General features: G+C 48.6%; 1 protein-coding gene across 1 annotated transcript; it reads left to right on the top strand.

Annotated features, from left to right (window-relative positions):
* Positions 1 to 1,130: 1,130 nt before the first annotated feature.
* On the top strand, positions 1,131 to 16,066 carry TNFAIP1 (TNF alpha induced protein 1). The gene is made up of 7 exons (XM_081890641.1): positions 1,131 to 1,343; positions 5,489 to 5,847; positions 7,111 to 7,280; positions 8,558 to 8,647; positions 9,819 to 9,871; positions 11,013 to 11,208; positions 13,774 to 16,066. The coding sequence occupies exons 2-7, from the start codon at positions 5,634 to 5,636 to the stop codon at positions 13,993 to 13,995; spliced, it is 945 nt and encodes a 314-aa protein (XP_081746767.1). The 5' UTR covers positions 1,131 to 1,343; positions 5,489 to 5,633; the 3' UTR covers positions 13,996 to 16,066.

Below are 16,066 nucleotides of genomic sequence, written 5' to 3'. Positions count from 1 at the left end.
AATGTGCAATTATTTGAGGTTTGTTTCTGATGCAAGGGACAAGCATGATTTTAAGCAGTTTAAAATCAGGAGTGGGGAGCCTTGTTCATCTCAGGGGCCGCCGTGGGAGTAGCCAGGATTTATGCTTTAATTGGGGGACGGGGTAGAATCTTAAGTATTTTAAGTTAAGTTAAATATTTTAAGTATTTTATTGATTTACTTGATCGGGAAGATAATTGCACCCGCTTCCCCCCTTGGCTAATAATAATAATAAATTTTATTTAAACCCCGCCCTCCGCAGCCAAGACCGGGCTCAGGGCGGCTAACACCATTTATTATTATTACTATTATTACTATTACTATTATTATTATTATTATTATTATTATTATTATTATTATTATTAGCCAAGGGGGGAAGCGGGCGCAATTGCCTTCCCGACCAAGTAAATCAATAAAATACTTAAAATATTTAACAACTTAAAATACTTAAGATTCTTGTTGTTTAGTCATTTAGTCCTGTCGGACTCTTCGTGACCCCCTGGACCAGAGCACGCCAGGCACTCCTGTCTTCCACTGCCTCCCGCAGTTTGGTCAAACTCATGCTGGTAGCTTCCAGAACACTGTCCAAGCATCTCGTCCTCTGTCGTCCCCTTCTCCTTCATGGATCACTGCCTTGCCGTGGCGAAGCTATGAACTATGCCGAGCAGGGCACCCAAGATGAACAGGTCATAGTGAAGAGTTTTGACCAAACGTGATCCACCTGGAGGAGGAACTGGCAAGCCACTCCAGTATCCCTGCCAAGAAAACTTAAGATTCTACCCCCTCCCAATTAAAACATAAATCCTGGCTATTACCATGGCTGCCCCTGAGATGAACAAGGCTCCCCACTCCTGATTTTAAACTGCTTAAAATCATGCTGGTCCCTTGCATCAGAAACAAACCTCAAATAATTGCACATTTATGAACAACACCCCGCGTGGGGTGTTTCATGTTCTACTACTTTGGTCTTTTTTAAAAAAAAAAATTAAAGGCGATCGACAGCTCTGGACTCAAAGCTTTTGCCTGGCGAGGGAGGGAGGGAACAAAATGGGCAGTGCATGCTGGGAAACGTAGTCCCGTCCGCGGGCGGCTGCCGGCGCGCGCTGCACGCTGGGATTTGTAGGCCGAGGCGCCTGACTGGGAAGGGCGGCTTGTAGCTGGAGCTGCTCATTCCTCAGCTCCGCCTTTCGGCCGGGTCTGGGAAGCTTGAGGGGCGCGCCGGCCGGCTGGTTTCGCTCGCAGCCGGTTCTGCTCAGCCCCCGTCGCCTCCCGGTGCGAGGCGGAGGCCTTCGTGGAGCAACAGCGCCGGTTGACTCGCCAGTCGGGTAAGGTAAACAGGCGGGGGTTGGAGGGGCCAGTGGGGAGGCGGGCGGGCCCGCTTGAGAAAGTGGCGTTGTGTTTGCGTTTAGCGGGCAAGGAAGTGGGGCGGGAGGGCGGAAAGTTGGCTGGTGGGTGAGTGAATTTGGCCGAGAGAGCTGATTGGCTATTGGAAGCGGGGGGGGGGGTCAGAAGTAGGTCAACCATGGAGGAAAAGGGAGGTAAATATTTGGGGAGGCGGAAATAAAGAATGGATGCTTTCTCCTGCTTGGTTGCTCCTTTAAACCAGGGGTTAGGGGTAAGTATAGTTAAAACTATGGTTTTCCCAGTAGTGATGTATGGAAGTGAGAGTTGGACCATAAAGAAGGCTGATCGCCAAAGAATTGATGCTTTTGAATTATGGTGCTGGAGGAGACTCTTGAGAGTCCCATGGACTGCAAGAAGATCAAACCTATCCATTCTGAAGGAAATCAGCCCTGAGTGCTCACTGGAAGGACAGATCGTGAAGCTAAGTCTCCAATACTTTGGCCACCTCATGAGAAGAGAAGACTCCCTGGAAAAGACCCTGATTTTGGGAAAGATGGAGGGCACAAGGAGAAGGGGACGGCAGAGGACAAGATGGTTGGACAGTGTTCTCGAAGCTACAAACATGAGTCTGACCAAACTGCGGGAGGCAGTGGAAGATAGGAGTGCCTGGCGTGCTCTGGTCCATGGGGTCACGAAGAGTCGGACACGACTAAACGACTAAACAACAACAACAAGCAAAGTGGGAGCAGGAAGTTCCACAGGTGCTGCGCTGATAGGGAGAGGCGACACCGGTTTCTTTCCTGGCTGGCTTTTTAAACCAGGAAGAGAGCCGGGTGGCTGCAGAGCTGGCGTTGATAGAAATCCCACAGTGTGGACAAGAGAGGCTGGGGAGGCTGCACCTGTTGGATTTCTGCTGGCTGTTACCGACCTGCAAGAGGGCCAAATAAATACGGAGCGCTGGAGGGAAAGAAGACCTGCCATTCACCCTCCCTTTTGAAAACATCATAATGAAAATATTTTGCATTTGGGCACCTTATTGCAATTCATTCCCTGACCTCTGTTTTTTTAAACTTGTAAACCTCAGCCCTGGGATCTATCTGTGACAACTCCAGGCCTCTCTTTCTGGCCCTTGAAACTTTGTCGGGGCTGCATCCTCCACCAGCCCTGCTTCACCCCCAACTCTTAAGTGTTTTTGCCACTCTGGGGTGTGTGTCCTTGAAGAATGCTTCTTGTTTCCCTGACTGGAGGATTAAGAGAGAGATGTGTGCACACAGTACAAATTTACATTACTTGCTCCTCCACCTTTTGAATCTGGGTCCTCCCACGCTGCCATGTGGACTTCTGAGGATTGCCCACATGTGGATGGGACCCTTGACTTAAAAAACACCCCCATCCCTGATTTAATTAATATTCTTTTAAAGTTTCCGCATGTTCTTTTCCTGCAGCCTGTAACCATTACCCCCTTGGTTCTTCCCAACGCTCCCTCAACAGACTGACCTTTTTTACAGTGTTAGCCTTACATCTGCCCCTCCCCTTCAGCCATTCATTAAATCACATGAATGGATGGGTCAGTGATAGTTAAGTAAATAGGCAACAATGCAGAATGGGAAAATCCGGTGTGTAGAAAGTAAGGTTGAAAGGTTCCGATTTCCCTTTTCAACATGGGTGTGTGAGATGAAGCCTGGTTTTGTTCTGTTTTTCCTACATGAGCATTTGGTACTTGGTGAATGAAGCTACTGTTGGTATAGAATTTTTGCCTTCCTTGTTGCCTTGGCTGAGATTCTTTCCCCTCAGGGGAGGGTGATGTTGGGTCAGAAATCTACATATCAATATGTTCTGTACCAGGCATAGGCAAACTAGGCCCTCCAGATGTTTTGGGACTACAACTCCCATGATCCCTGGCTAACAGGACCAGTGGTCAGGGATTATGGGAATTGTAGTCCCAAAACACCTGGAGGGCCGAGTTTGCCTATGCCTGTTCTGTACCAACTACGTCAGCTCTTGGATATTCCAAGTGTCTCAGTGCAATGCTTACTTATTTCAGTCCTTTATCCAAAAGCATGAGAACTAGACTCTTCTTTTATTTTTAGGGAAAGGACTACAGCTCAGTGACAGCACACTTGCTTTGAATGCAGAAGGCCCCAGGTTCAATCCCCAATAGGGATTGTAACTCTGGAGAGCCACTGCCAGTCAGTGTAGACAATACTGTGCTAGATGGACCAGTGGTCTACTTCTGTACAAAGCAACTTCCTGTGCTCGTAAGAGGAATGTCCGGTGTTGGGCCGTGTAATTGCATTATCGGCCCATGGACCCACTCATGACTCAGTTTGCTGGAGGACACAGCACACAGACCGTTTATTATAACCACTGCATTCTCCCAAAGGCCACTTATCTCTGCATTCCCTTGCAATTGAATATTTCCGTGGCCGTTCTTGGTACAGCAGGCTTCTCACGCCCTTTCCCAAATGCCATCTGCATGCCACGCTTGGATATGGAAATGGGGCTGCTGGAAATAGAAGCTTGTTAAGCCTTCAGTCATTTCCAGTTTGTGTGTGTGTCACAAATGCAAAAATGCACTGGAGGACTAGGGGAAGCAGAGGAAATGCTTCTATTGTGTGGGACAGTCTTGAGTCAGGCCCATTACGTCATCCTGGAAGGCTGGGAAGGGGCCCCCAGGTTCCTGCCGCTGTTTGGAGATGCGAGGATTGAGTTGCGGACTTGGGTCTCATCCAGACGGCAGTTTACTGATCTGCCGGCTGGCTGGCGCTCTGCACCATTGCAGCTTAGAAAAGGCAGGTACCTTTCCCCGTGTTCCCCTCCCTCTTTGCCTAGTGCCAGCTTTTATAGAACTTTTCGCAGCTGCTTAGGTATCAATTTGTCCTTGCAGCACCCCTGTAAGGTTTTTATTCAAAGTATTGTTCAAAAGTATTTTTGCTCTCCTGAAAAGGGCTGCTGCCCCTCAGGCTTCCGATCCCAGAGACTCAGCACAAAAGGAAAAGGGATTGGGCTGGAGGAGGTGGAAAGCAAACACAAGGGCTGGTTCTTAGGCAGAAAGTTCTTCTCGATGGTCCTTCTGGTGGGAAGAGAGGAAGCTAGCTCCCTGCTTTTGCTGCTGCTGCTGCTGCTGCTTGGCCACTGAATGGGCTTGAACTGCTCTTCTCTGGGGATTCAGCCTCCCAGTGGCAATTAGACCCCTGGCTGATGGCAGAAGCCAGAATGTGCTGCCCATCAGCTCTGCAGTCCCTGGGCAACTGGGCAACAAATACATAAAAATTGCTGGGGCGCCAATTCCTCTGCCCTCTTTTTCCATTCTCTGCTGGTGAGACCACACTGTCCTTTTCTTGAGCGGTAGGGCTTTCAACAGCCAGCCTGGGAACTTGGAGCTAGTGGGCTCATTGCCCTCATTGTAATCACAAGGACTAGCAACTTGGTTTCGTGAGAAACCTGGCTTTAGCAAATGTTCTAGATGGCTCTTGGATAAGGCTTGAGAATGATGCTCTGTTAGGAAGCTTTGCCTTTGGAGAACTCAGCGAGCGTTGTCTGCACTTTTCCGAGCCTCGTCCTCTTGCAGTCAATAAGGGCCGGCCACTTGCTTTTTGCAAGTGCTGCATGGAATGAGGCTGATGTGCCATTTGGTTTCCAGCTTCCGTTCAGGGCACTGCCGTTAACCGGCAACGTCCCAAACGGTTTGGGATGTGGGTCCCTTGGGGACAATCAACTTCTGTACATTTCTCCTGGCAGGCTCTGGTCATCCTCACCTGAGCTCCAGATTCCCTCAACCTTGTGGGCCATGGCTGGTAGCAACCAGGCGGGAGCATTTTCTGTAGTGCCTTGGCAACCCATCCGTCAATCATCTGACGCCATAATGATATCAAGAGACTGATAGGTGGGTTCTGCCACCACTCACCTTTTAATATTGGCTCCCAGGATTGTGGACAGATAACAATCTCGTCCATTGAGCCCAGAAAGCTAGGTCACTAAGCCAGCCAAACCTTGGCACCTGCGTGGGCTCATATCAGAATTATCGGAATCTTGCTTCTATTCCCTGTGCAAAGAGAAATAAAGTTGTGTTCTGGACCATCCACTATGTCTCTCATTTTCTCTCCCTCTCCCTTTCTCTCTCCAGTTTCTTGGCTCCAGGGCCAGTCTCCATCTGGGAATACTCTCCTTGCCCAGTCAGTGACCTCGTGGCTCTCCAACCTCCCCCCACAACCACGGCGGAGTCGGTCAAGCCCACCCTCTGCAGAGTTGTCATCTACTTGCAGAAGGAGATGTCCGGAGACACCTGCCTGGCAGCCACCTGTCCCTCGCCAGGAGCCAAGCCCAAGGGCTGCGGCTTCAAAGGCGGCACCCTGGGCAACAAGTATGTGCGGCTCAATGTCGGCGGGTCCCTCTACTACACCACGGTGCAGGTGCTGACGCGGCACGACACCATGCTGAAGGCCATGTTCAGCGGCAGGATGGAGGTGCTTTCGGACAAAGAAGGTGAGCCAGGGGCCAGGGCTGGCAGCCAGTGTTAGAAGCTCAAGTGCAAAAGCTAAACCTAGATTGTGGTTGCCACATGTCTTAAGCAACTTTTTTTTTTTTGCAATGAGATTTAGTATTACTGGTGTTATTATTGTTCATTTCTATACCACTTTATATTTAAAATTTAAAAAATCTCAAAGTGGTTTACAACACATTAAAGCATCAAATAAAACAGAATATAATACAGTGGTACCTCGCAAGACGAAATTAATTTGTTCTGCGAGTTTTTTCGTTCTACGAGTTTTTTCGTCTTGCGAAGCACGGATTCCCTGGGTATTAACGGTTTTTAAAAAAAGGAAACAAACTCGCAAGATGTTTTTGTCTTGCGAAGCAAGCCCATAGGGAAATTCGTCTTGCGAAGCAACTCAAAAAACGAAAAACTCTTTCGTCTTGCGAGTTTTTCGTCTTACAAGGCATTTGTCTTGCGAGGTACCACTGTAAATTCTACCTGCCCAGGGTTTGAGATCTTCAGCAAAGGCCCTTGTCTCAGTTCTGCCACCCTCACAGGCATGTTTTGTGGGGATGCAGGAGAGGGGCTTCTCCCATACTCTGGAAGTCTCTCCCTAGAGAAGCCAGACCGGCTCCCTCCTTGCTGCCCTTCTGCTGGCAGGTAAAGACTTTATTGCTCCAAGAGGATTTTGGAAAGTGCTTTTAATGAAAGGGCTGGTGCCGTGCTGTTTTTATTGTAATTATTGGTATGTTTTTAAACAGATTTTATATAGACAGTGGTACCTCGGTTTTAGATCAGCCTTGTTTAAGAACTTTTCGGTTTATGAACTCCGCAAAACCAGAAGTAGTGTCCCAGTTTGCGAACTTAACTCAATCTAAGAATGAAATCCGAATGGTGGAAGAGCACCGGCGGAGGGAGGCCTCATTAGGGAAAGTGCACCTCGGTTTAAGAACGGTTTCGGTTTAAAAAAGGACTTCCGGAACAGATTAAGTTTGTAAACCAAGGTACCACTGTAGCCTGAATTCTGTCGACGCTTACTTGTTTTCCAGTGATAGATTTTTCTGCGTTTTAACTGTTCTTGTTTTTATCTGTAAGCAGCCTTGAGTACCGTTAGGGGAAAAGGTGGCATATAAATAAATATAACAGTGAAGAAGCATTTAAACCAGGGATGGGGCTGGCGCAAGCTTTTTCTTGCCTGTTGTCGATCAGCTTCCACTCCTACAGGATGCCAGCTCAGATTGCAGCTGTCTTGTCTTCTCCTGCTCTCACAGGCTGGATCCTCATCGATCGCTGCGGGAAGCATTTTGGGACAGTTTTAAGTTACCTCCGAGACAACACGGTAGCCCTCCCGAAGAACCGGCAGGAGGTCAAAGAGCTAATGGCTGAAGCCAAATATTACCTCATCCAGGGCTTGGTAGACCTCTGCCAGGCTGCCCTGCAGGTGAGAGCTGCATGCGCGTAGCATTAGGGGGACCCTTGGGGGTCATAGAATCACAGAACTGTAGGGTCGGAAGGGGCACCCAGGGGTCATCTAGTCCAACCCCCCCCCCAATGCAGAAAACTCAGCTAAAGCCTCCACGACAGATGACCACCCAACCTCTGCTTAAAAACCTCCAAGGAAGGAGAGTCCATCACTTCCCGAGGGAGACCATTCAGCTGTTGAACAGCTCTTACTAGCCATCTATTCAGTGCAGGAATCCCCCAACTGTAGCATCCCTGACAGATGGTTGCCCAGCCTCTGCCATGGGAATGGGCCATAGAGCACCTGGGTTCCAGGGTCAATCCCCAGCATCTCCTGGTATGGCTGAAATCCTGGAGGGCTGCTGCCAGTCAGTGTAGACAGTACTAGACTAGGTGGATCAATAGTCTGACTCAGTATAAGTCAGCTTCCTAAGGTCCTAAGTATCTCCTGCAAGTACCGTATTTTTTGCTCTATAAGACTCACTTTTTCCCTCCTAAAAAGTAAGGGGAAATGTGTATGCGGCTTATGTAGCAATTGTAGGCTGCGCAGCTATCCCAGAAGCCAGACCAGCAAGAGGGATTGCTGCTTTCACTGCAAGTGAATTATTTTGATATTCAGAATATATTTTTTCTTGTTTTCCTCCTCCAAAAACTAGGTGCGTCTTGTAGTCTGGTGCGTCTTATAGAGCGAAAAATGCGGTACTTCCTATGTCTCCCTGTAGACCAGCTCCTGCACTGATTTTGAGGGCCACCGACATTGTGAGAGACCTGCGGGTGTGGTTCCAGCCCCCCATTCCTCTTTTACACCAGCTGCAGGGAACCTTAGGCCCTCCAGTTGTTGCCAAACTACAGCTCCCATCAGCCCCTGCAAACATGACCAATGATCAGGGATGGTGGGAGTTGTAGTTCAGCAGGGCCATAGGTTCCTCCACACCTGTTTTACACAGTCGACAACTGTGTGGGGAGGGCATTTTTAACCACCTTCTTCAATTGGATCTTAGAGAGTGCTAAACTTTGAAACTCTTATCCCCTCGCAAGTGTGCTTAGCGTGGTTTTCAGGCTGGGTATTGACTTTTGCGTTTTGCAGGCTCATCTGTCCTGGGTGCTTTTAAGTGGAGATTCCTGCCTTGCTAGATGTTTTGCTAGATGACCTTTGGGGGGGGGGTCCCTTCCAACTCTACGATTCTGTGGTCCCCCAAAGAAGGGGACACCGAACCTGCACTCACCTGCCTGTGTGCCTGCAATTCTCTTCCGCAGGACAAGAAAGATTCGTACAAGCCCGTCTGCAACATCCCAGTCATCACATCACCCAAAGAAGAGGAGAGGCTCATCGAATCTGCCATGAAAGTGGGTGCTTTTCCTTCCAGGTCTTGTTCTTGAATTTCCAGAGATGGGGAATTCGTGGGTTGGGGTACCCCAGGAAGACCCAGAAAGGGGAGATAGAAGGCTTGAGTGGAGCCCTTGACTGACAATATGCTGCTGAACCACAGCTCCCATCAGCCTCAGCAAGTGTGGCCAGTAGCCACGGATGATGGGAGTTGTAGTTCAGCAGCATCCAGAGGGTCAAAAGGATCCCCACCATTTTAACTTTCCACAGTGCCCTGGAGCCAGGGGTGGGGAAACCCAGACCCCGGAGCCAAACAACTCCCTTCGGACCCCTCTGAGCTCCCGCCAGGCCAGACATCCCTCACCACCCCAAAGTGTTTTTTCTTGGCTGGAACATATCTTTGAAGTGCAAAAATTCTCCTTGGGGGAGACTACAGGGAGGGGCATGTCAGTGTGTGTTGAAACTAACCGACTACACCAGGGGTCAGCAACCATTTTCAGCTGTGGGCCTGTCCACCGTCCCGCAGACCATGTGGTGGGCCGGACTATATTTTTTTTTTGGGGGGGGGGATATGAACGAATTCTTATGCCCCACAAATAACCGAGAGATGCATTTTAAATAAAAGCACACATTCTCTTCATGTAAAAACATGCTGATTTTTTTCCATCCGCAGGCCGGATTGAGAAGGCGATTGGGCCACATCCGGCCCCCGGGCCTTAGTTTGCCTACCCCTGGACTACACAAAGGCAATTGTTGCAAGTGTGGCCCTGCCTACTTTGCCTCTGGCCCTACCCACTACTGGCATGTGGCCCTTAGGAGGTTAGCCAGGAGGGAATGTGGCCCTAAGACAAAAAAAAGTTCCCTTTTACTGTTTCTGAAGAAACGGGGAGCCTCCTGGCTGCCCTTGGGTGTGTTTGCCACTGCCGCTACTGCTGCTACTGACAAATAGGCTCAAAAAAGTACCATACGAAGGGGCTCACCAGAGACCCCTTTGCCCAGGAGAGGCCCTGACTGGGCAGCGTGACCTAGCCGTCTTCTTCCTCAGTCGGCAGAGCCCGAGACTTAATCTCAGGGTGGTGAGTTTGGGCCCCACGTTGGGCAAATGATTCCTGCATTGCAGAGGGTTGGACTGGATGACCCTTGTGGTCCCTTCCAGCTCTATATTTCTGACATTTAACCTCTTCCTTCCAGCCTGTGGTGAAGCTGCTGTATAACAGGAGCAACAACAAGTATTCCTACACAAGGTAAAGTCTCTGCTGTCTCCCTAAGAACATAAGACAAGGCTGTTGTATCAGGCCTGTGGCCCGTCTAGTCCAGCATCCTGTTCTCACAGTACTTTGAGAAGTATCTGACACCCTCCCCACAGTGTTGAATTTATTGTTTCTGGTAGTAGATGTGAAGGACGATGAACCCGGGCTTATTTCATATTTATTCCATGTTGGTTTCAGCAAGAGCAAACCTCTCGGTCTTTTTATTATTTGGAAAGGTTTGATTTAATTGCTGTACGAAACAGCACAGCTCTCCCAATTTAAATTTAAAATACTGGGGAGGGTAGGCAATTAATAGGCTGACCTGCGATAAACAGCTTCCTATTTATTTTATTTGCCCATCAATCCTAGCATTGTCCACTCTGACTGGCAGCAGCTGCCTATAGTCGTGGCCATACCTGTTACCAGTTCTTTTCTTTCTTTTTAATTTTTATTTTAACTGGAAATGCTCAGCCTGTTCTTGTTGAGTACCTGGGGCAAGCGGATCTTCCACTGCTCACCTGGTCTCCTTCAGATAAAGAATGTGAGGATGGGGTCCTTGTGCTTGGGATGTTTAGCATGTGAAGACTAGCATCGTGTAATGGGGTTGAAGTTTCCAACTAGGGAGCCCTAGGTTCAAATACCTGCTGAGCTGTGAATCTTGCCAGGCAGCTTTGGGTCAGTCACCCATCTTCTCAGCCCAACCTACCTAAAAGGGTTATTGTGAGGATTAAAATGGTGAGAGGGACATCTGAGCTCTTTTTTGGGGGGAAAGGCAGAATCCAGATGTGAAAAAAATGGTTATTTACTCAATTTATATCTTGTCCTTTCTTGCAAATGAGCCCAGGGCGGAAAACACCTCATGGCAACTTCTCTTTAAAAAGCATTCCAAAAACAGTCAAAACATTCAACCAGTGCTTTCAGGGTTCCCAGGAACTGTGTCTTTCAGCCATCAAACACCTGGGGGAAACAGGAATGTTTTTAACATCCTCCTGAAAGTCAATAACGAGGGTGGGCGACAGACCTCCCCAGGGAGGGCATTGCACAAACAGGGGAGCCGCCACCAAAAAGGCGCTGCCTGTCACAAGCCGATGATCCACATACGTCATTCTTCTTTTTTAAAAAAACATTGTTTCAGCACTTCCGATGACAATTTGTTGAAGAACATAGAATTGTTCGATAAGCTCTCCCTCAGCTTCAACGGGAGAGTCCTCTTCATCAAAGACGTGATCGGGGATGAGATCTGTTGCTGGTCATTCTATGGTCAGGGGAGGAAGCTGGCCGAAGTCTGTTGCACATCCATAGTTTATGCTACTGAGAAGAAGCAAACCAAGGTATTTTAACCTTGCGGTTTCTGTTGGGGCCTGGGGCTATCAACACGGACATCCCTTTCTGTGTGGCTTCTTCTGGGCAAATTTCAGGGGAGGATTTTACAGTGCCTCCATAGGCCAGGGAAAGAGCCTATATCAAAGCACATGTAAGTAAAGGTAAAGGGACCCCTGAACATTAGGTCCAGTCGTGACTCTGGGGTTGCGGCGCTCATCTCGCTTTATTGGCCAAGGGAGCCGGCGTACAGCTTCCAGGTCATGTGGCCAGCATGACTAAGCCGCTTCTGGCGAACCAGAGCAGCGCACGGAAATGCCGTTTACCTTCCCACCGGAGCGGTACCTATTTACCTACTTGCACTTTGATGTGCTTTCGAACTGCTAGGTTGGCAGGAGCAGGGACCGAGCAACGGGAGCTCACCCCGTCGCGGGGATTCGAACCGCCAACCTTCTGATCAGAAAGTCCTAGGCTCTGTGGTTTAACCCACAGCGCCACCTGCGTCCCTCTCAAAGCACATGGATTATTAAGTTATATATGGTCCAAAGCACATGTATTGGACCATATATAACTTTATAATCCAATAAGAACATAAGACAAGGCTGCTGATCAGGCCAAGGGGCCCATCTAGTCCAGCCTCCTGTTCTCACAGCGGCCTGCCAGATTATTTTATTTCAGAAGATTTGTGCACGTCTTGATTGTAAAAAGCAAACATAAAAAATATAAAACAACAAACATGTAAAACAGTAATGTAAAACTTACAAAAAGTTAAAATAACAATAGACCAAAGGCAGTCAAGGGAATTCTGGGCAGTCTTGCTTTGACTGTCCCCACTGCCTTTGACTTGCAACAGTCTGAAGCAGGGAGGGTGTCATGTGAAACAAAAAAGCAGAGCAGGGTGCCAAATTTCACACATCAGTGTCAAGTAACCAGTCCTTGGGGAAGGGGAAAGCCGAGGGCTCCAATTTGACATGTTTGTGCTTTCGTTTTTTGTTTTTTTCCTTGAATTTTTATTAAAGCTTGAAAACACAGTATACAGAAATAAAAATAAAAAAGCAGTGTACCAAAATAAGCAACAAATATCAAGCATTTTTAAACATGAAAATTAAAAGAAAATAGATAAGAGAAGAATAAAAGGAGAAAACTTCCAATTTTCTGTCTATGAGCTTTAAAAATTTGAGCATATTTTTAAAATTCATAACAACATTCAACTCTTCCACTTTCCATAGCCAATTCTTTTTTCATTCTTCAAAACTGATACCGCACCGGTTCTTTTTCTCCTTATTGTGCAGAAAGCCCCTGCTGGGTTTCCAATCATTAATAAATGTCAACAGTGATTTTTCTCTTAATTAAGCATGCCAGCTTTGCCATCTCAGCCAAACCCATTAATTCCAATAGCTGTTCTTCTATAGCAAGCAATAATAAGTACTCCCATCTTTTTGCATGTAAGCATCTCGTCACTGTGATCGGTGGTGGCTTTCTTTTTGTGAGATTCTGCTGCTCCTAGTTATGGCGAAGGGTGTAGGGCGCTTTGGCGGAGGCAGACACTACAACCTCTTTCCCTGCCTTCAGCACCCCTGCTCCACTCTTGCTGTCTGGCACAGTGGAGCAAAGGAGACAGCTGAGGATTCTGGGGTGGGGAAGCAACTAAGCCCTTAGCTTGGGCTTGTATTTATTTGAATAAGATTCAGCAGCAGGGCAGGGGGAAATAGCTGAGAGGATTTACTCCCTCTGGCCTCCGTTATTAGTATTTATTAAATTTGCTTGTCGCTTTTTTTCTTTGCTATGGCAAGTCAAAGCAGCTTATATTTTAAAAATCCATAAAATAGGTGGTGGTGGTTATTTTCTGTTCTTGTTGTTGTTTGCATTCTGTGTTTTTATCTTGTATTTTTAATCTGTGGACTGTCCTGAGATCTACGGCAGAAGGGCGGTATTTTATTTATTTATTTAATTTATATACCGCCTTATACCCGGGGATCTCAGCACAGTTCACAGAATAAAATCAAGATATAAAACCACAAAATACATAATAAAAATAAAAACAACAACCCAATAGCCCCGCCCAAAACCCACCACATTTAAAAGGGTATAGGATGTAAATCAGATCAGCCTGGTTAAAAAGGAACGTTTTTGCCTGGCGCCTAAAGGTGTACAATGACGGCACCAGGCAAACCTCCCTGGGGAGAGCATTCCACAGATGGGGAGCCACCGCAGAGAAGGCCTGTTCTCGTGTTGCCACCCTCCGGACCTCTCGTGGAGGAGGCACACGAAGAAGGGCCTCAGAAGACGATCTCATGGTCCGAGTAGGCTCATATGGAAAGAGGCGGTCCTTGAGGTATTGCGGTTCAATAAATAATAATAATGCATGAAAGCATCCTACTCACTCTAAAAGGCCATAGGTAAAAAGCCAAAGGCCTGGATAAAAGGGAAGATTCTTGCTTGACGCTTGAAGATACGTAACAGAGGTGCCTGGCGAGCCTCCCTGGGGAAAGCGTTCCACAAACGTCAGTGAAGAAGGGTGATCTTTGGTGCATTTGCTCCTCCCAGTAACCCCCTCGACTCTTTTCTCCCTCCAGGTCGAGTTCCCTGAGGCCCGCATCTATGAGGAGACCTTGAACGTCCTGCTGTACGAGACTCCCCGGGTTCCCGACAACTCCCTGCTCGAGGCAACCAGCCGGAGCCGCCCCCAGGCCTCCCAGAGCGAAGACGATGACGGCAGCTTTGAGCTGCGCGACCGCGTCCGGCGCATCCACGTCAAGCGCTACAGCACGTACGACGACCGGCAGATAGGCCACTAAGCCCACGCAGTGCGGGGGGGGGGGGGAGCTCGCAAGGGATGACGCCCTTTCCACAAGGGTCTGGCTGGCTTCGAAGCAGGGGGGCTGTCCTCTGCACCTCCACTACTTTCAACCCTGCCTCCCCAAGAACGATTTTGTGCTCGGAACGGTCCCTGCCCTGCGCCCAAGCTGGCGTTCCTTCATCGCGCCGGAGCTGTGCTTGGCTTCTGATTCCGGCAAAACAGATCAAGGTGCTCTCAAGGCCTGCAATCCACAATGCCAGCTTCCCAAACCTTACCGGCTGTAATTGTTCCTCTGAGACTTAACTTCTCTTCTAGAAGCTGCTGAACAACTTATTTCTGGCTCGAGAAGAAGCTGCCGTTTCCTTCCTTCCCCTCTGAGAGTGGTTCTTGCAGGAGGGGAACCATCTTGGGCTGAGTGGTCTCAGACTCTGCTTGGAGAACCCTCTTTTTTTTGTTCGTTAGGTTTTTAGAATCTAGGTGCTGAGGATGGTGAGCAAAAGCCGAACACTAGTTTTCCTTACGTAGGGCAAACACTACACACATCCGTTACAGAATGCTCTTTGCCAGAGCTGGAAGAATTTCAGCCCCGAATCCTGACTTAAATATTTTGTTACGTATTGCCAAGGAACAATGGGAAAGCCAAGTGGGACTGGTTTCTGGTGAAAAGTGAGCCCATCCTTCTACCCTGGTCCTGAAAGGATTGCATGTCCGGCGAGATGGGATGGAGAGGCAGAAGAGAAATGGGGGTGTGGCAAAATTCAGCCTTTTTCCATTTTGCCCCACAAACCGGTTGAGGAGCTTACGCGTTTTGTGCATGGGGAGGGGGTGCTTATCCAGCAAGTTTGCCTGCCTCAAAGTGCTGTTTCTAGTCCTAAACATCTGCTATTGGTCAGTGGGCATTATCATTAGATCAGAGGGCAGGAGCTCCTATTTTTTGTTTTGTTTTTTTGCTTTCCAGAGTTATGTTCACTCCGAGTTGATTTGTTGGGGGGTGCGGGCCATGACCCAAAGTGGGTGAGGCCACCCTCTCTACCTCCAACACCCTGCCCCTCCATCCCTTTCCCTCCCTTCATGGCAGACTGCTGAGAGAGAGAGATGGCTCTTGCCATGAGATTGAAACGACCCCTTGTAGAGTGAGACAAAGTGCACATTGGTGGCCGTGGTGGAGGGACATATCCATTATACTGTTTCTCAAAGTGCAGATTTGCTATAGAAATACAGTGAAAAGCCAGTGGGGCAACGCCCTACTCGATCGCCAGTCAGTTCAGTTTGGGGAAAACAATCACATTTTTATACTGCATTGTGTTTGCGGCAGTGAAGCCACACCACAATGAGTGTTGTATGCAAGATGGAGATGGAGGCAAGGATGGGGGGAGGGAGGTATTAGGCCAGGTGGGGGGGAACACTACTGGCTCCATGCTGCTGAACCACAACTGGCCCCTGGCCATTGGCCCTGCTTCCTGGATAGGCCTTGGTTCATACTGTATGGGAGCAGGGGATGATGGGAGTTGTGGTCCGGAACATCTGGCAAACACCACTATCCTGGCCACCCCTTGGTGGTGTGGCCAAAGAGCATGTGAGTTGAATTCTCCGCGATGACTGCTGGCTGTGCTCTATACCTCCTTGTTTAATCAGACCTCATTGCAGGCTCCCCAGGCCATGTGTGGGGAACCTTTTGCCCTTCCTGATGTGGCGGAACTGCAACTTCCATCAGCCTCGGCAAGCATGGCCAGCAGCCTGGGATGATGGGAGTTGTAGTTCAGCCTGAGGGCCAAAAGATTCCCCCTGCGTGGTCCAGGCCAGCAGGTTGTTTGAGGTGCGTAGGAGGGAGGAGGGCTCCTTCCCCACAAATATAGGCTGGACCAGAATTTGTGGGGGTCACTGATAGCAGCGGTTAGCGGGTTGTTAACCCTCGGTGGTTAGATGGTGGTTAATTTTCACCCAAGGTAAGTCGCTGCTTCTGGTTAACCCATGCTTGGCTGAACGTGCAATGGGTTATATATCCGGTAACTCGGATCATGACATCTGTGTGCTCCTGACACAGAACAAATAAACAATATTCTGTATCA

The sequence above is a fragment of the Podarcis melisellensis genome (genome assembly GCF_964234715.1).
Source record: "Podarcis melisellensis genome assembly, chromosome: 15".
Lineage (NCBI taxonomy): Eukaryota > Metazoa > Chordata > Lepidosauria > Squamata > Lacertidae > Podarcis > Podarcis melisellensis.
The sequence above is the reverse complement of the archived record's forward strand: the minus strand, read 5'-3'. Positions and strand labels throughout refer to the sequence as shown.